This window comes from Nerophis lumbriciformis, linkage group LG26 (assembly GCF_033978685.3).
Source record: "Nerophis lumbriciformis linkage group LG26, RoL_Nlum_v2.1, whole genome shotgun sequence".
Taxonomy (NCBI): Eukaryota; Metazoa; Chordata; class Actinopteri; order Syngnathiformes; family Syngnathidae; genus Nerophis; species Nerophis lumbriciformis.
Genome location: NC_084573.2, coordinates 25,894,630 through 25,915,501, shown reverse-complemented (window position 1 = coordinate 25,915,501; position 20,872 = coordinate 25,894,630). Strand labels below are relative to the sequence as shown.

The 20,872-nt window shown below is 39.9% G+C and overlaps 1 protein-coding gene across 3 annotated transcripts in view; it reads left to right on the top strand.

The window, feature by feature from the left end:
* LOC133623474 (disks large-associated protein 2) overlaps positions 1–20,872 on the top strand; it is a 225,244-nt gene that overhangs the window by 191,305 nt on the left and 13,067 nt on the right. For 2 of the 3 annotated variants that reach the window (XM_072916285.1, XM_072916284.1), the window contains 3 exons: positions 11,967–12,325; positions 19,374–19,459; positions 19,533–19,939. In XM_072916285.1, the coding sequence (XP_072772386.1) occupies positions 11,967–12,325; positions 19,374–19,459; positions 19,533–19,939 (852 nt within the window). The remainder of the gene's footprint in view (positions 1–11,966; positions 12,326–19,373; positions 19,460–19,532; positions 19,940–20,872) is intronic. The other variant, XM_072916286.1, reaches the window with a different exon arrangement.

Here is a 20,872-nt window from a genome sequence, read left to right as displayed (position 1 = left end):
AATATACTGCACAGAATTGTACAGAAGTAAACAGTCCAAACCAGATTTCATAGAATTACTTTCACAGGTAAGACTGTAAATGCACTTTTTTATTGTACAGTATTTGGTGATTATAAAATAATTTTACAAACAAAATTTGCAGACTTTGTGGCTAGTAACTTGAAGTCCCGGGCATAACACTATAGGTTACAGCGTTGAAAACAGCCTTCAAACAACGAAAATACCGAGCAGATCTGTCACATACAGTATTAGGGCTGTGAATCTTCTCGATTCAAAACGATTCCTCGATTCAAAATCAATACTTTTTAATAACATTGGGTGCCAGTTCTATGATTACCTACATTCCTCCATAAAAAGATAAACAGCTATGATAAAATGTCTATATTACTTAAAAAAAAATTTTTTTTTAAATAAAATCCTACCCAAACATTTGATAGTCAAATACAAATAAGGCAACAAGAGAAGTATCCCACACTTCTCTTGTCTGAAGTAGATCTGTACAGCAGATATGATCATCTACATCAGTGTTTTTCAACCACTGTGCCGCGGCACACTCGTGTGCCATGAGATACAGTCTGTTGTGTCGTGGGACATTACGTAATTTCACCTATTTGGGTTAAAAATGTTTTTTGCAAACACTAAAACACTACACACAGGAAAACACCCAAAAACTCAAAATAAATCACGGCGTGATATGACAGGTCGTGACAGTAGACCTACTTTGAGACAAGAGCTATAGTGATGCATGGTTGGTTATGGTTTAAATTTATATCCAACACTTGCGAGAACAACTTTTTACTGTCAGTATTGGCTGCTGAGTAGGGCTGGGCGATATGGCCTTTTATTAATATCTTGATATTTCTAAGCCATGTCACGATACACAATATATATCACAATATTTTGCCTTAGTCTTGCATTAACACTTGATGCGTATAATCACAGCAGTATGATGATTCTGTGTGTCTAGATTCAAACATTCTTGTTCATACTGCATTAATATATGCTCATTTTAAACTTTCATGCAGAGAGGGAAACCACAATTAAGTCAATTTACCAAAACTGTATTTATTAAACAGTTATTAAGCAGTGGCACAAACATTCATGTCATTTCAAAACAGAAAGTGCAAGATTGTCAGAGACATTTTAAAACAAGCTATTAGTGCACTTTGGTGCATGAAGTCACTAAGATGACATATCAAAACAACACTAAATTAAAGCGCACTTTTTGTACAGAACGCAACTACAATAGTTTAAAACAAATAAAGTGCACTTTTGTGCATGATGTCACACAAGATATTTCAATAACTGTCAAATAAAAATGAGCTGCATAATAGGAAATCAAATAGTGTATGTCCTTCGCTATGTGGTAGGTTCCTGCGGACGTTATCTCCTTCTGTTGTTGACTAATTTTTTCATATGGTTTTGATCTGGAAATGGTTGCTTCGGCATTTTGTGGGTATGGCACCGAACGGAGATGTTGACATTCAGAGTTTCAAACACTCTTCATTCTCTAGCGGGTGACTTTTCAAATGATGCTACAAATTAGCAGTAGGTGCTACTTTTTGTAACAACGCTTTTGCCGCATACTTGTTCGACATATTCCCGCTTGAAGCCAAACCACCGCCAGACGATGGACCCCGTGCTGTTTTTCTTAGGAATTAATTCTTCCTTCATTTGCTACCAGATTCGCACCTTCTTTCTCTCGTATTACCACTCGCACCACTACGCTAGCATCACAGCTAATGTTACCCATGCTGCTACCTCTCTGCTCAGCGAGGGCGTATGACGTGACAATATGCTTGTTTTATGTCTCTGTGAGAAGGAGAGACAAGAAAGAGTGAAAAAAAGCCTGTAATATACAAACCCCGTTTCCATATGAGTTGGGATATTGTGTTAGATGTAAATATAAACGGAATACAATGATTTGCAAATACTTTTCAACCCATATTCAGTTGAATGCACTACAAAGACAAGATATTTGATGTTCAAACTCATAAACTTTATTTTTTTTTTGCAAATAATAATCAACTTAGAATTTCATGGCTGCAACACGTGCCGAAGTAGTTGGGAAAGGGCATGTTCACCACTGTGTTACATCACCTTTTCTTTTAACAACACTCAGTAAACGTTTGGGAACTGAGGAGACACATTTTTAAGCTTCTCAGGTGGAATTCTTTCCCATTCTTGCTTGATGTACAGCTTAAGTTGTTCAACAGTCCGGGGGTCTCCGTTGTGGTATTTTAGGTTTCATAATGCGCCACACATTTTCAATGGGAGACAGGTCTGGACTACAGGCAGGCCAGTCTAGTACCCGCACTCTTTTACTATGAAGCCACGTTGATGTAACATGTGGCTTGGCATTGTCTTGCTGAAATAAGCAGGGGCGTCCATGGTAACGTTGCTTGGATGGCAACATATGTTGCTCCAAAACCTGTATGTACCTTTCAGCATTAATGGCGCCTTCACCGATGTGTAAGTTACCCATGTCTTGGGCACTAATACACCCCCATACCATCACAGAAGCTGGCTTTTCAACTTTGCGCCTATAACAATCCAGATGGTTCTTTTCCTCTTTGGTCCGGAGGACACGACATCCACAGTTTCCAAAAACAATTTGAAATGTGGACTTGTCAGACCACAGAACACTTTTCCACTTTGTATCAGTCCATCTTAGATGAGCTCAGGCCCAGCGAAGCCGACGGCGTTTCTGGGTGTTGTTGATAAACGGTTTTCACCTTGCATAGGAGATTTTTAACTTGCACTTACAGATGTATCGACCGACTGTAGTTACTGACAGTGGGTTTCTGAAGTGTTCCTGAGCCCATGTTGTGATATCCTTTACACACTGATGTCGCTTGTTGATGCAGTACAGCCTGAGGGATCGAAGGTCACGGGCTTAGCTGCTTACGTGCAGTGATTTCTCCAGATTCTCTGAACCCTTTGATGATATTACGGACCGTAGATGGTGAAATCCCTAAATTCCTTGCAATAGCTGGTTGAGAAAGGTTTTTCTTAAACTGTTCAACAATTTGCTCACGCATTTGTTGACAAAGTGGTGACCCTCGCCCCATCCTTGTTTGTGAATGACTGAGCATTTCATGGAATCTACTTTTATACCCAATCATGGCGCCCACCTGTTCCCAATTTGCCTGTTCACCTGTGGGATGTTCCAAATAAGTGTTTGATGAGCATTCCTCAACTTTATCAGTATTTATTGCCACCTTTCCCAACTTCTTTGTCACGTGTTGCTGGCATCAAATTCTAAAGTTAATGATTATTTGCAAAAAAAAAAAAACGTTTATCAGTTTGAACATCAAATATGTTGTCTTTGTAGCATATTCAACTGAATATGGGTTGAAAATGATTTGCAAATCATTGTATTCTGTTTATATTTACATCTAACACAATTTCCCAACTCATATGGAAACGGGGTTTGTAATGCCCGCAGCTAAAAGCAACTGCCTGAGAACGTATACTCGAATATCACGATTTAGTCATTTTCTATATCGCACAGAGACAAACCCGCAATATATCGAGTATATTCGATATATCGCCCAGCCCTACTGCTGAGTTTCATTTTTTAATGTTTTCTGCGGGTGGTGTGCCTCTGGATTTTTTGCAATGAAAAAAATGTGCCTCCGCTCAAAAACTTGAAAAATACTGATCAACATCAATAATATGATTTGCCTGAATGGCTTGACTGGACTGTTAAAAAAAACAACAACTTTTTTTTAATCGATTAAGAATCGTTACAAATAAAAATCCCAAAAATGATTTTTGTTTTGTTGTTTTTTTCTAATGTGTGCCATTCATTTTACTCCAAAATCATCCAGTAAGTTAATACTATACATGACAAATGTTATTTGTTCTATACAGTTTCAAATGCATTTTATGGTTTAAAAATGGTCATTATCTTGAAAGCTGAGAGAGCAAAGCAAACTCACCTTAAAGTTTATTCTGTTGTTTATTAACAGTTTTTATTTATTTATTTAGTATTTACAGTTAATTGGTGGGAAGGTGTTATTCTGTGGATGACATAGTCTCCACCTTTCTGACAAGGATGGAGTCACGCAACCTTGAAATGGCAACGCGTCAGTGTGGAGAAGAAGATAATTACTTCAGGAGCAAGAGTAAGGTTGTTATTGTGTCTGTAGTTGCAGGAGGGCGTCCCTGTTTTCTGACCTGTGGCGCACTGATGAGGGTTACTTTGGAAACTGGTCAAGCGCTGTCTCCGGAGAACGTCCATTAGGATGTGTCCAAATAATTGTTTTGAAAGGGATTTTCACTCTCATGTTGTTGCTACTCCCTGAACATTTTAGCAATGAGCACAGTTGATAGCAGTGACATTCAGGTTGATTTATTCCGGACACCCTTCAGTGTTGACTGAGCTATGCAGCAAACAGGCCAATTCAAATACAAGTTGACAGAGCTGGCTTCAACAACCAACAAGCTTTTAGCTGAATTCGTAAAGATGTTAAGGGCCTGATTTACTAACATGTATAAAAAACATGCAAACTCAAAGCAGACGCAAAGCTTATCTACTAAACTTCTGCGCTGAGGATTGAGTCTCCTAAGTTAGGAAAAGAAGGAGCACAACCCATTTCGCGTGTCTGTCTTCATAAATATGCAAAGAATCTGGGTATTATCTTCGACCAACTCTCTCGTTTGAGTCACACATTCAGAGTGTTACTAAAACGGCCTTCTTTCATCTCCGTAATATCGCTAAAATTCGTTCCATTTTGTCCACTAGCGACGCTGAGATCATTATTCATGCGTTCGTTACGTCTCGTCTTGATTACTGTAACGTATTATTTTCGGGTCTCCCTATGTCTAGCATTAAAAGATTACAATTGGTACAAAATGCGGCTGCTAGACTTTTGACAAGAAGAAGAAAGTTTGATCATATTACGCCTATACTGGCTCACCTGCACTGGCTTCCTGTGCACTTAAGATGCGACTTTAAGGTTTTACTACTTACGTATAAAATATTACACGGTCTAGCTCCATCCTATCTTGCCGATTGTATTGTACCATATGTCCGGGCAAGAAATCTGCGTTCAAAGAACTCCGGCTTATTAGTGATTCCCAGAGCCCAAAAAAAGTCTGCGGGCTGTGGAGGGGGAGACACAAAGGTCCGGTGGCCATGGATGAAGTGCTGGCTGTCCGGGGTCGGGACCCGGGGTGGACCGCTCGCCTGTGTATCGGTTGGGAACATCTCTGCGCTGCTGACCCGTCTCCGCTCGGGATGGTTTCCTGCTGACCCCACTGTGGACTGGACTCTTACTGTTATGTTGGATCCACTATGGACTGTACTCTCACAATATTATGTTAGACCCACTCGACATCCATTGCATTCGGTCTCCCCTAGAGGGGGGGGTTACCCACATATGCGGTCCTCTCCAAGGTTTCTCATAGTCATTCACATCGACGTCCCACTGGGGTGAGTTTTTCCTTGCCCTTATGTGGGCTCTGTACCGAGGATGTTGTTGTGGCTTGTGCAGCCCTTTGAGACACTTGTGATTTAGGGCTATATAAATAAACATTGATTGATTGATTGATTATCAGAACGCCCACAATACTGGGATGAGTAGATGCAAATATAACTAAATATAACTATTTAGCACACGCCGTGTGATTTATCAAGACTGAAATTGTTCTGGTGCCGCTGTTTTGTGGCTATATTTAGTAAGTTTAGAAAGAACGTGCAACCTGACAAAGTTAGGAGGGGATCACGCTGCTGGTCTGTCCTACGTATGCTTGTCAAAATGTATATACAGTCAAAAAATATATATTAGACATGTCTATTGAGTAGGGGTGTAACGGTACGTGTATTTGTATTGAACCGTTTCGGTACAGGGGTTCCGGTTCGGTTCGGAGGTGTACTCAATGAGTTTCCACACGGACATATTAAGTAGCGTAACGCACGTTGTGTAAATAATGCACACTGAGGCACAACACACGGCATGCGAGCAGCTAACGGGCTACGATAGACTGACCATACGTCCTCTTTTCACCCGACATGTCCTCTTTTGCGCAGCTGTCAGGGCGGAGTTTCTTAAAAGCCTCAAATGTCCGGCATTTTGAGTTTGGGCTGCGTGTATTTTCAATGTACGTTCAGGGTTAAGAAGGGGTTAAAAACAAAACAAATTGTGCGTGCAGCAGCATTCGTGAGGGAGGGGCAGAGACAGAGAGAGCGAGAGAGTTGTGATAAACGCGCATGCGTCGCCACGCTCTGCTTTTTATCCATAGATTTATCAGATTTAATTTTTTATTATCCATAGCAGGGGTGTCAAAAGTGTGCCCCGGAGGCCATTTGTGGCCCACAGCTAATGTTTTAAAGGCCCACGGCACATTCTAAAAATACTATTAAAATAAACAAAAACATAACAAAAACATAACAAAAATGTAATTTAGAAAAAGTTGCAATGTTGACTAATAAAACAAAGCTGTTTTTTTTTTCTTTCAAACTGTCATTGCTCCAAAATGTTATTATAAATTATTGACCTATCCAAGGCTCCGATGACTTCACATCAAATATTCCACTAAGAAAAATATTTTTGGTGGAAGATTTTGCAAATTTGGTAAATAAATAATCCAAAAATGTATATTTTGTTGTTTTCTTACTGTACCGAAAATTAACCGAACCGTGACCTCTAAACCGAGGTACGTACCGAACCGAAATTTTTGTGTACCGTTACACCCCTACTATTCAGCAATATAATTTTCTGGTTTTATAGCTGCTGGATGACTTAAGGGGCTGATTAAAACAAATGAAACTGATGCGTTTTAGTGTCTGCTGGGTTTTTTTTGTAATGACATTCGTTTTTCCAGATCGAAGATATATAATTTACATATCTCATATATGAATAAAACCTATTGCAGTATGCATTTTCCTGCGTCTGGAACATTCCACTGCACACTTGCAGTTAGCACCAGCATCTTCCACCTTCAGCGTGGTAAAAAAGTGGGTGACATTGCAGATGCACTTAAGGACTGCATCTACATTGCCCATAAAAAGTGGTACATAAGGGTCTGCTGCGTGTTTTTAAAACATAGCATGAATGTGCAATAAATTAGTGTTTCCATGGTGAAAGCCGCATACTACGCGCAAAAACCTCATTTAAATAGAGTTTAGTATCAAAACTCTGTGACACAACTTGGCAAAATCAAACTGCTGTATGTTTAAAATGCTTGGTGGATCTGTGGTCTATTGTGGTACCTAATCGGCTTGGCACAGTTGTTCCACTCCATGCTTTTCCACTGGGAAAACCATGGTACTACAGTTTGCTACTTGGTCTCTAGTAGCAAGCTTCCAAGCATGCAAAACTGAGAGTACAGCAATAAACAACAGCCAGGCAGCAATATTTGTCATTGTCGCATATCGTAACGTTTAAGCATATAGGACAAGAAATGACAAAAAATGCTGTTCTCAACCTCCTTTTGAGTTAAATTCCTTTTCAACAGCTGCATGGCGAGAAAATAAATACAATAGTATTGCTGTTTTTTGGCTTGTTTCATTCAGATGTATTTCTGTCTAAACATGGAATAAGGACTTGAAGATTCGCTGGCTTTGAATTAGTATCAGAGCCATAATAGAGACGGGACAGCGGCTGTGTAAGAGGGGACAGGTTGAGAAGCCGTAAGAGGGGTGTGTAGGTAAACGCCAGAGACTAACTTCTGCCAACTGGAGGTGTTAGAAGCAATTGTCACTGTCTCACTAGTGTTGTATATGTCACATTGTTACGTACCTGAGACGCCGATTTTGCGTAATCTGTGTGTAAGGAGCTACTGACGTGTTACAATTAGAGATGTAACGATACAAACTATTCATATCACGTTATTAATATTATCACAGTATTGTTAAATGTGCCCAAAAAGTACTTATACTAGGGCTGGGTGATATATCGCGGGTTTGTCTCTGTGCGATATAGAAAATGACTATATCGTGATATTCGAGTATACGTTCTCACGCAGTTGCTTTTAGCTACGGACATTACACTGCAGGCTCTTCCCATTCTTTCTTGTCTGTCCTTCTCACAGACAGCGAGCGCACCGTCTTACATACGTCACATACTGTCACGTCATACGTCACATACGTATACGCCCTCGCGCAGCAGAATGGCTAAAATTAGCTGTGGTGCGAGTGGTAATACGAGAGAAAGAAGGTGCGAATCTGGTAACAAATGAAGGAAGAATTAATTCCCAAGAAAAACCGCACGGGGTCCATCGTCTGGCGGTGGTTTGGCTTCAAGTGGGAATATGTCGAACAGACAACCGTAATTTGTCAAGTGTGGGGAAAAAGCATTGCTACAAAAAGTAGCATTACTGCTAATATGTAGCATCATTTGAAAAGTCACCTGCTAGAGAATGTAGAGTGCTTACTCCGCATGTTAACATCTCCGTTCGGTGCCACACGCCCACACCATCAAATCGCCGAGGCAAACATTTCCAGATCAACACCGTATGAAAAAAAAAATCAACAACAAAAGAGATAACGTTCGCAGGAACCTACCACATAGCGAAGGACGTACACAATTTGATTTCCTATTAAGCAGCTAATTTTTATTTGACACTTATTGAAATATCTTGTGTGACATCATGCACAAAAGTGCACTTTATTTGTTTTAAACGATTGTAGTGGCATTCTGTACAAATAGTGCACTTTAATTTAGTGTTGTTTTGATATGTCATCTTAGTGACATGCACAAAAGTGCACTAATAGCTTGTTTTAAAATGTCTCTGACAATCTTGCACTTTCTGTTTTGAAATGACATGAATGTTTGTGCCACTGCTTAATAACTGTTTAATAAATACAGTTTTGTTGACTTAGTTGTGATTTACCTCTCTGCATGAAAGTTTAAAATGAGCATATATTAATGCAGTATGAACAAGAATGTTTTAATGTAGACACATAGAATCATCATACTGCTGTGATTATATGCATCAAGTGTTCATTCAAGGCTAAGGCAAAATATCGAGATATATATCATGTATCGCGATATGGCCTAAAAATATCGAGATATTAAAAAAAGGCCATATCGCCCAGCCCTAACGTATACACACACTGAAATAAATAAACACAATCACTTTCCTTGGCAGAATAACCTTTAAATGTTGTTCTGGCTTCTTAAAAGCCATATTAATGTTATTTAATTGTTTAAATATCAAAGTTAAAGTTAAAGTACCAATGATCGTCACACACACACTAGGTGTGGTGAAATTTGTCCTCTGCATTTGACCCATCCCCTTGTTCACCCCCTGGGAGGTGAGGGGAGCAAGATGGGACTCTAACAACAACTCACAATTCGATTCCAATTTGATTGTTGGTGACGATTCAATTTTAAATATATTTCTTGATTTTACACGATACTCGATTCTAACAGATCATTGCAATATATTTTGTGGTATAATTTGTATTTATTTATTTTTTCAAAACAGATTACAAAAGCTCCTTTCGGCTACGGACGTAGGACATATACGTGCGTGGTACGCCTTTTTAAAAATTTATTATTTTTTCTTTTTTTTATCGATTCTTGAAAATTAGATTCGGATGTGAATACATTTTTTTAACACCCCTATTGAACATGTTTAATTTGTAAGGATTTTAGAGTGTTTTTTAATGATAAAGACAAAACAAGAGTGGCACGCCGGGTTTATGTGACATCATGCAAGTTCACTTCCTGTCACTAATCTATCACTAAGAGAGCACAGCCCGGAGGTCCAATGTGCAGAATTGAGTATCTTTGTTGTTCAGACAGTTATATGTCTGGATTGGGGTAGGTTGTTTGTAATAAGGACATAAATTTATGTCTCTTGTATTCATGTTAGCGTTTAAGCTAGCTAGCAATTATCAAATACATTATCACAGTTTTACGATTATTTTAATTTAAAACTAGAATACCAACTGTCGGTAGTTTCACAGAATTTTATCATTGATACTGGTAATCCTTACATCCTTAGATACAATACCAGCAAAAGGCACATTTACTGCACTGCTACAGTGACTAGCAAATAAGCATTACTGTACATACAACACATTTTTCTTTATGAAAATACTGACCTAGTATGCATTTTATGGAGTTCTTAGTGGAATTGGCGTTGTAGTCTACTACCAAACCAAAAACAATGTATTTTAATTTACCAAGATCGTTGTCATTTGAGCATAATCCTCGCACTAATCGTTGAAAGACATCTTAATGGAAAGACATCTTTGGTTATTCAACATTCAGCAGGTGGCGAAGAAGTCTGTAACATGTTCGGCGTTGAATGGGAGTCAGATGGCTAGAAGATGTATAAATAGACAAAGTGTCGTTTCATTTTGCCTGAGTCACTGAGCTCTTTTCATTTTGGAATCCACCCACTGTTTCTTGCAGCACTGCAGCCCCTTCAAGTTGGAAGGAAGTCAAGTCTGCGATCAGATTTGTCTTAATAGAATTCCTGTGGTTTTGTTGCACTTAATTAGCTCAAATCCAATGTAGTCTGTGTTTGTGAACGCGTGTGTGTGTGTGTGTGTGGAGGGCTGCACCTGTTAAGATTGATCTACAGTATGTGTTTTAGTAGGCAACAGACTGCCTGATTATTCATTTATCTGTATATTTGACTGTGTATAAATTGATGCATGGGTGTCACAGTGTAGAAAGTTTTGCAGATTTTGTCTAAAATAATGCGATTAATGTGGATTTTATTTTACTAATGTTGAAATGTAATAGTCCATTAATTCAATGCCATCCAAGACACATGTGATTAATATGGTTTCAGGATGTTTACATACAAGTGACTGTTCAAAAATGTGTTGAACTTTTTACAACACATAGCGTAATTTCCCTGAAAACAGATGCTGCTGCCAATTAATTTGACTTAAACACCTAACAAAAGTCTTGGGACACACATTTCTATCAAATGATCAGTCAGAGGTAGTAGAAGGCCTTAAGAGCTGCAAAGGGAAAGTGTTTCTTAACAACAGGGCCAAGGCCTATTGCAACCAAATATATGCAACCAAAAAATATCTATTTCTTGGCGGTGGTCTGTATGGGCGGCAGCGGTACGCCGTAATAAAACACTTGTCCACCACTTGGGACAGTAATGACATTCTCAAACAAACAGAAGAAGTCGGGAACTAAAGTCATAGAAAAGTTCTTCAAGCGCAAAAATGATGACGTAATTCGTGAAGCTGTATTTTCATCTGCACCTAAATTTCACGGACAGTTTAGTTAAGAAACATATTCATTATTAATTTAGTTTATTTTAGAACAATATCAATGATGTACATTTATTTTTCGTCTATAATTTATGTTTGGTTAGTACTTTTCTTTTTTTAATCAGCCTGACCTAAGCCTAAGGTTGATGTGTTAAATAAATAATAATTTTGGTGATTGACGTATGGTTTCATATCATTTGACAAGGTTGTAAACTGTAAGTAGGTTAGATATAATTATTGAATACGATCAAGAGTAAGATTACTAATTCAGTATTAATATTTCAGTGGGCTCCGGACACCTCTGTAGTGGAAAAGTTGTACACGGGAGGGGAAAAGTTTAAGAAACCCTGCCCTACAGTAGATTCTCCACTTCCTGTACTGTAGGTGTAATTGCCAGCTGTCCCAATACTGTTGTTAATATCAAGTACTGTATGTCCTCATGAATTTCCTAGAATGTTCCCTTGTGATCCAATTAGATGACTAAAACTCCAGAGAAGTTGCAAGTGGATGAATCAGCACTTGATAAGAGAAAAACTCCTTCACTTCCACCAAAAGCTGCAGACATTTACCAACCTGCTTCTTTGCTGCTTACTGAATGACAGCATCGCCTCAACTATATTTTTCTCTGCTAAAATCCACTAGTCTGATTTCCCATCATGCTTTTCAGTCACCTGGGCATTTTTATTTTCATTTTTAAGTTCTGCTTTGATTTATTCTCTTCCCTTGTTTTGCCTTGTCCTCGTCCTGTCATCCTGCTTGTGCTATCCAGCGGTGTCGTACCCTTCTAGTTACAAGAAGACTCCCCCTCCTGTGCCCCCGCGTGCCACCACCAAGCCTCTTATCTCTGTGACAGCCCAGAGCAGTACCGAGTCTACCCAAGATGCCTACCAGGAAGGAAGGCAAGCACGAGGCGGTCTGTGGACCACTGACAGCCTCGGACGTCCCATCTACAGTTCCACAGACAGCTTGGACAGCGGCAAGGCGGTTACGATGGCCATGGAGTCTGCGGCGGCCAAGAGGCACGCGTCTTTGGGCAGCCACAGTTCCATCCAGACATGCGACAAAGCAGTACTGGTATCGAAGGCGGAAGAGTACCTCAAAACCCCTCGATCCTCTATTGGGATACAGGTGCGTCAACTGACAATTGTACCAACGTTTATCTTAGTGAATCTCATGTAAAGGAGTAATACACTGCATATTTTCTGTCCATACAACCATTTAAAGAAGACAGTATACTATTTTTAAAGTGTGCCTCATTGAGTGAAATATCTTAGCTATACTACACTCTAGGGTTGTACGGTATACCGGTATTAGTATAGTACCGCGATACTAATGAATCATTTTCGGTACGATACCGTCTCTGAAAGGTACCAGTCCTGCAAACCCCCACGCCGCGTCGAAGTCACGTTGTGACATTGCTGGTTTTACGAGCAGACGAGCATGTTATGCGGCGCACAATCACGGAGTACTTACAAGCAGACAATGTGTGTTGACAGAAAAGGGAGAATGGACGCATTTTGGCTTAAAAACTAAAGATAAAGGTGAAGTTATAACACTGAAACGCCCTGAGGAAAAGATGCTTTAAGACAGGGGTCGGGAACCTTTTTCTCTGAGAGAGCCATGAAAGCCAAATATTTTAAAATGTATTTCCGTGAGAGCCATATAATATTTTTTAACACTGAATACAAAGGTCCTGGGCAGTCCTGAGTTCAATCCCGGGGCTCGGGATCTTTCTGTGTGGAGTTTGCATGTTCTCCCCGTGACTGCGTGGGTTCCCTTCGGGTACTCCGGCTTCCTCCCACCTCCAAAGACATGCACCTGGGGATAGGTTGATTGGCAACACTAAATTGGCCCTAGTGTGTGAATGTGAGTGTGAATGTTGTCTATCTATCTGTGTTGGCCCTGCAATAAGGTGGAGACTTGTCCAGGGTGTACCCCGCCTTCCGCCCGAATGCAACTGAGATAGGCTCCAGCACCCCCCGCGACCCCAAAAAGGGTAGAAAATGGATGGATGAATACGACTAATTGTGTGCATTTTTAAGTAAGACCAACATTTTTAGAGTATAATAAGTCTCTTATTCTTTTTAATAACATTGTTATTCTGAAGCTAGCCAATAATAAATAAAATACTTCTTACCATTAAAATGCATGAGAATGTTTTATATTTTGAACGTTATTTTTAACACTGTGATTACCAGCGGAATTATTCATTACTTATCGTGTTAAGCAATGTCAGCTAAGATTTATCTGAGAGCCAGATGCAGTCATCAAAAGAGCCACATCTGGCTCGAGAGCCAAAGGTTCCCCACCCCTGCTTTAAGACATGGCTAGCTAGCTAGCGGCTAACGTCCATCCGCCGTCGGCTGTGTTTTAGTTACTTCTAAGTCACTAATGCTGGTCTCCATGGCGACAAATAAAGTACGCTTCTTACAAGTATCATCCCTGCAGGACGAGGAATAGCTAAACATGTTTCACTACACACCGTAGCTCACCGGCATCAAAATGTAAACAAACGTCATTGGTGGATCTACACCTGACATCCACTGTAATGATACCAAGTACAGGCAAGGATCTAGTCGATACTACTATGATTACGTCAATATTTTTTGGCATCACAACATCTTCTTTCGTTTAAAAAAAATGTATATTATGTTTATAAACTCAGGAAATATTTCCCTGGACACATGAGGACTTTGAATATGACCAATGTATGATCCTGTATCTACTTGGTATCGGATTGATACCCAAATTTGTGGTATCATCCAAAACTAATGTAAAGTATCAAACAACAGAAGAATGAGTGATTATTACATTTCAACAGAAGTGTAGATAGAACATGTCAAAAGAGAAAGTAAGCAGATATTAACAGTAAATGAACAAGTAGATTAATAATTAATTTTCTACCACTTGTCCTTGACAAAATAATAGAATGATAAATGATACAATATGTTACTGCATACGTCAGCAGACTAATTAGGAGCCATTGTTTGTTTACTTGCTACTAAAAGACAAGTTGTCTAGTATGTTCACTATTTTATTTAAGGACTTAACTGCAATAAGAAACATATGTTTAATGTACCCAAAGATTTTTTGTTAAAATAAAGCCAATAATGCAATTTTTATGTGGTCCCCTTTATTTAAAAGGACCGAAAAGTACCGAAATAATTTAAGTACCGGTACCAAAATATTGGTATCGTTACAACACTACTACACTCTGAAGTTTGAGTTACATGTGGACATTAGCTTGAGTGGCTATGACAAAATGAACATACAATTGTACACCAAAAAAGTATATATTTTATTATTATTATTCTGCCGCAAAAGGTAGAATAATAATACCAGTTTTCATCCGGAACCGTTCAAGTATCAAAACATTCGGCTAGACCGGGAATCGTGAGCTCCCCCCACAATTTTTTTTTTTAAATATCCCAGATTTCCGGGACAGTTTTCCCATTGAAAATGAATGGGCTATTTTTAGAACTCGCACAATTTCCACAATTCTCAACCGATTTTAACCGTTGCCCCATCCACACACTCCACTCACCTTGGACAATGAAACCATTTTCCAAGTTCCAAAAAAATCCGAAGAATTCCCAGAATTCAAAAGCCCTATATTTGTGATTTATAGCATGAAATAACAAATATCATGCAGTCATGTTGTTTATGTTTCAAAATGATTCAACTATTCAATGTCAATGTAGAAATAATGAACAAAATGTCAGCTACTGTCTTTTTCTAAAACATCAATGAAAATGAAATTTAGCATTTAGACAGGCTACACTGTAGCAAAAGTCATCACATGTGTGTTCTTAAATGTGTATTCCACGTCTTCCATGTCGAGAGCAGTTTTGATTTAGGCTTGCATGGTAAACAACTAAAATGAATGTGTCGGGCATTGTTTTATCCAGACGCATACATTTTGTCCAAATGTGGCCAAGTAGGTGGTGGGTTTCCTGGACGTGGTCTACATCACTAAAACAAAAATCTGAGGAAGAGAATCCCTCTGCCATCTTCCACTAGTTTTTCTAAATATATAAATCGCCCGCTTAAATGTTCCCTCTTCTCTTCTCCGACTCTCTTGTCGTCATTTGGGATGTGCATGTCTGTTGTGATTTCCCTTCCTGGTTCGATGACCCGCCTTATCTTGCCTCTGATTGGCCTGTCCCTAATGTTTTGCCCTGATCTTAACCAATCGTGACTCATCATAGTAAACCAACCAACCAATCGTGGATTTTCTTATATGTAAACAAACCAATCATCATTGATGTTTCCCGTATATTTTGTCCCCTTTCCAGATCCCCTATTTCTCAACCGATTCGAACTGTTCCAACACCCACACACTCCACTCACCCTGGACATTCAAGCATTTCAGTTCCACTTACGCGTATCGGCGGCTCCCGCACTTAGGGCATTCACACGCAATTCCTACTGGAATCGCAAATTCTAGTGATGTGATGTTTTCATATACAAACCCCGTTTCCATATGAGTTGGGAAATTGTGTTGGATGTAAGTATAAACGGAATACATGATTTGCAAATCCTTTTCAACCCATATTCAGTTTAATATGCTACAAAGACAACATATTTGATGTTCAAACTGCTAAACATTTTTTTTTTTTTGCAAATAATCATTAACTTTAGAATTTGATGCCAGCAACACGTGACAAAGAAGTTGGGAAAGGTGGCAATAAATACTGATAAAGTTGAGGAATGCTCATCAAACACTTATTTGGAACATCCCACAGGTGAACAGGCAAATTGGAAACAGGTGGGTGCCATGATTGGGTATAAAAGTAGATTCCATGAAATTCACAAACAAGGATGGGGCGAGGGTCACCACTTTGTCAACAAATGCATGAGCAAATTGTTGAACAGTTTAAGAAAAACCTTTCTCAACCAGCTATTGCAAGGAATTTAGGGATTTCACCATCTATGGTCCGTAATATCATCAAAGGGTTCAGAGAATCTGGAGAAATCACTGCACGTAAGCAGCTAAGCCCGTGACCTTCAATCCCTCAGGCTGTACTGCATCAACAAGTGACAACAGTGTGTAAAGGATATCACCACATGGGCTCAGGAACACTTCAGAAACCCACGGTCAGTAACTACAGTTGGTCGCTACATCTGTAAGTGCAAGTTAAAACTCTCCTATGCAAGGCGAAAACCGTTTATCAACAACACCCAGAAACGCTGTCGGCTTCGCTGGGCCTGAGCTCATCTAAGACGGACTGATACAAAGTGGAAAAGTATTCTGTGGTCTGACGAGTCCACATTTCAAATAGTTTTTGGAAACTGAAGTGAAGTGAAGTGAATTATATTTATATAGCGCTTTTCTCTAGTGACTCAAAGCGCTTTACATAGTGAAACCCAATATCTAAGTTACATTTAAACCAGTGTGGGTGGCACTGAGAGCAGGTGGGTAAAGTGTCTTGCCCAAGGATACAACGAGAAGCTCTGCCATCCGGGGAGAGCTCAAAGTAAAGCCGCTGCTCCTCCACATCGAGAGGAGCCAGATGAGGTAGTTCGGGCATCTGGTCAGGATGCCACCCGAACGCCTCCCTAGGGAGGTGTTTAGGGCACGTCTGACCCGTAGGAGGCCACGGGGAAGACCCAGGACACGTTGGGAAGACTATGTCTCCCGGCTGGCCTGGGAACGCCTCGGGATCCCCCGGGAAGAGCTGGACGAAGTGGCTGGGGAGAGGGAAGTCTGGGCTTCCCTGCTTAGGCTGCTGCCCCCGCGACCCGACCTCGGATAAGCGGAAGAAGATGGATGGATGGATGGATGTATTCCGTTTATATTTACATCTAACACAATTTCCCAACTCATATGGAAACGGGGTTTGTACATAAAAAAAATAACGTAAAATAACGCAGTAACACATCATGTAGTAACGGTAACTGAGTTACTGAATATAAAAAATAACGTGTTAGATTACTAGTTACTTTGTAATGCGTTAGTCCCAACACTGTTGCCAACATACTTGTGGTGGTGGGGGCGTGACCAATAGGACATCATCATATAATTTGCATAGTCGGTGCCGATTCATATATTTTCTTTTAAAAGGCTAAAAACATTATATATACATTTAAAACAAATCTGTTTTATTATTTGCTACTATTAACATATTTGTTCTCATATTATTTCATTTTGCTATATTTTTCAATTGTTGCTGCTTTATTTAGAATGTTTTTCTAGGGACTTCTCCAATCCTTTTAGTGACTTTTTTTTAATTAAAAACGACTAGCAACAAATCCAGCATTTTTTCTGGTGTTATTGGAGACTGTACTCGTGTTTAGAGACTCGTTACTTCTGTCGCTACTTTGTCCGCAATGAAAAGCACGAGCTGCAGCGAGCCTGACGTCACAATAGCTTTGCGCTGCTGCTGCTCCAGCCCCAACTGTCCTCTTTATTTTTGCACATTGCACATTTTGTAGATCGCTTTTCACGTGTATATCTTATATATATTAAAGTATGTCTATATTGCAGACATGCTGTCTGTGCTCCAGACAATCGCGTGCGTATTTGCTTACATCATCCCGGTTCGGCCTTTTTTCTGTGGTCAAATGTTTGGTGCATCACTAGTCAATAGTGCGCAAATAATAACCTCAATTCATATATTGATTTATTTTAGTTGTTTCTCCCCATTGAAAATGAATGGGCAATTACCAACCTCTTCATATCCCACATTTTTTATCCGATTGCAACCGTTCCAACATCCACACACTCCACTCACCCTGCACATTTAAGCCAACTTGTTTACCGGTTCTGAACATTCCCTGATTACCAGGAATTCCCACTTCTCAATTGCAGTATGTCCAACCTTTTATATTTCGACTACTCCCAGATTTTTCATCCAATTTCAACCTGTTCCACAATAAAAACATTCGTATTCGTCAGGACAACCTACTCAGTGGCCTAGTGGTTAGAGTGTCCGCCCTGAGATCGGTAGGTTGTGAGTTCAAGCCCCGGCCGAGTCCTACCAAAGATTATAAAAATGGGACCCATTACCTCCCTGCTTGGCACTCAGCATCAAGGGTTGAAATTGGGGGTTAAATCACCAAAAATGATTCCCGGGCGCGGCCACTGCTCCCCTCACCTCCCAGGGGGTGATCAAGGGTGATGGGTCAAATGCAGAGAATAATTTTGCCACATCAAGTGTGTGTGTGACAATCATTGGTACTTTAACTTTAACTTTATTTAAGCTATCAAATAAAGAAATACTAGGAACATTTTCAGTTTTCCCGGAATTGCCAGGAACATTCCCCATTAAAAATGAATGGGTAATATACAAACCTCTCCATATCCCACATTTCTCCACCGATTCGAACCGTTCCAACATCCAGAAACTCCACTCACCCTGAGCATTCAAGCCAGCATGGATTGGAAAATTCCCACATTACCAAGGATTTCCCCCATTGGAAATGAATAGGCAATATGCAAACTTCTACATACACCACCACGGATTTGAATGGTCCCAAAGACAAAATGCTCCTTGCGCTTGTTAATCAAGTGCTAGCATGCTAATGTTAGCATGCTAGCACATTTACCCCAGTCATATAACTTGGTATGTGACACATGCTGTGAGGATGTTTTTTTAGCTCATTTTGCCACCATTTACCCCAGTCATATAACTTGGTATGTGACACATGCTGTGAGCATGTTAATGTTAGCATATTTTTTTAGCTCATTTTGCAATCAATTACCCCAGAGTCATATAACTTGGTATGTTACACATGCTAACTGTTAGCATGCCAACATTTCAGTTCCACCTGCGCGTGTCAGCGGCTCGCGCATTTCAGCGGTGGCGTTCACACGCAATTCCTACCGGAAATGCACAGATTCTAGTTATAAGTACACCTCTGCATAACATTGTATCCTTAATAACATCAAATAGAATATCACAAAAGTCTTTCCTCGTCTCCCACTGAAGCCAAGCTTGTCATATTCTAGCATGTTCGCAGAGGTCACACGCCATCCAATATTTTAAAAGAACATACAAACAATGACAATACTTTGTGGCTCCAATTAATACAACTTCTTGACGGATAGTATACACAAGTGAGGACTAATTACAACAAGCGCAAAAATACATGCTGAGGATTTTAGCAAGATAGCATGTTTTTGTTTTGTAAAAAGTTTTTTGAAATATTCGAATTTCAACGTTTACTTGTGCAGGTGGAAACTGTGACGGACTCTGAGACTGAAGGTAAAGGCCTTCCTCAATTCCACTCCATAGGCATCCAGGTGGAGGATCATAAACGGTATGCGGTGCTTCGAAAAGCTGTTTATATCTGTGATGTGACGTGACTCACTTAAACTTGATGACATGTTTAGGCAAGGACGGATCAAGCGCTCCAACAGCGTTACTACCGCAGTGCAAGCCGACATGGAGCTGGAGGGCTTCCCGTCCATGGAAGACAAGGGTCTGCAGTTCGGTGGCGCTTTTGGACGCCACTCTGAACCCAGCACCCCCACGCAGTACGGGGCGATCCGCACGGTGCGCACACAGGGCCTGTTCAGCTACAGGGAGGACTACCGGCCCTCCAGCGGGACAACCAGCCCGCAGCCTGAGGCCTGGCTGGCCGAACCCAGCCTGGAGGCCACCCAGACGGGCCGAGTGTCTCCGCTTCGCAGGGACGGTGGCTGGTTCATGCAGCTTCTTCACAATGAAACCAAAAGGCTGGAGGGATGGTGCAAAGAGATGGAAAGGGAGGCAGAGGAGCACGACCTGTCCGAGGAGAGTAAGCATTTTTCTTTTGTTTTGCCTCGCTATAACCCCACTGTCAGGACAATATGGCATCAGTCAAAACAGCTACATGTGTTACTTAGAGAATAGGCGTATTAATCGAAAAAATCATTCATGTTGATGAATAATTCTTTAATTGTTTTGTCAATTGTCTGGAGTCGATTAATTGCCTTTCAAGAAATCGACCAAATCACTGAGCAAACATTTTCCTAGATACTCTCTGAAATCATTATTAGAACAGTAAATAGATGATAAAAACATACATATTAATTAATCGTTCGCAGAATTATTACATTCATTATTGATTGATCACACTTTGACTCACTTAAAGGGGACTCCACTTTTTTTTGGGAATTTGCCCATCATGCAGATTCTCTATATAAGACAAGAACACATGTGTTTTTCTTGTTTTTATGCATCCTAATTTGTAAAATACGGCAAGTATTGCAGCTAATGATAGCAATCTATTGTGCTCATAAAGCCCTCTATAAAAACCATCCAAAAACACCAATACTCCATTTACACCTCGTGACCTGAATATTAACCAAGTATTAGCATATATTTTTATTAGAAGTGCAAACCCTGAGAAACTACTTTTAGCGGCGACATGATCATAGAGAGGTAACTAGCTTTTGCTGCTATATTGACATACTAAGCTGCTGTATCGCCTCTGAGTTTTTGTTAAATGTGAATTCTAGGTTATAAATTATGCCTCTTACTTGTATAGTAGAAGGTTGTTGCCATAAATCATGAAGTTGGTCAACTTTGACATTTAACTTTGACCCGGAAAAGACGCTTGTCTACATTTATTTTATTTTTTTACCTACGTGAGGATTATGATTAATTCCTCATCTAAACAGGAAGACCTAAACATTCCATTAGTAAGCATCTCAGTGAGAGCTACCATTGTACAGTAAGTGATTGTTTT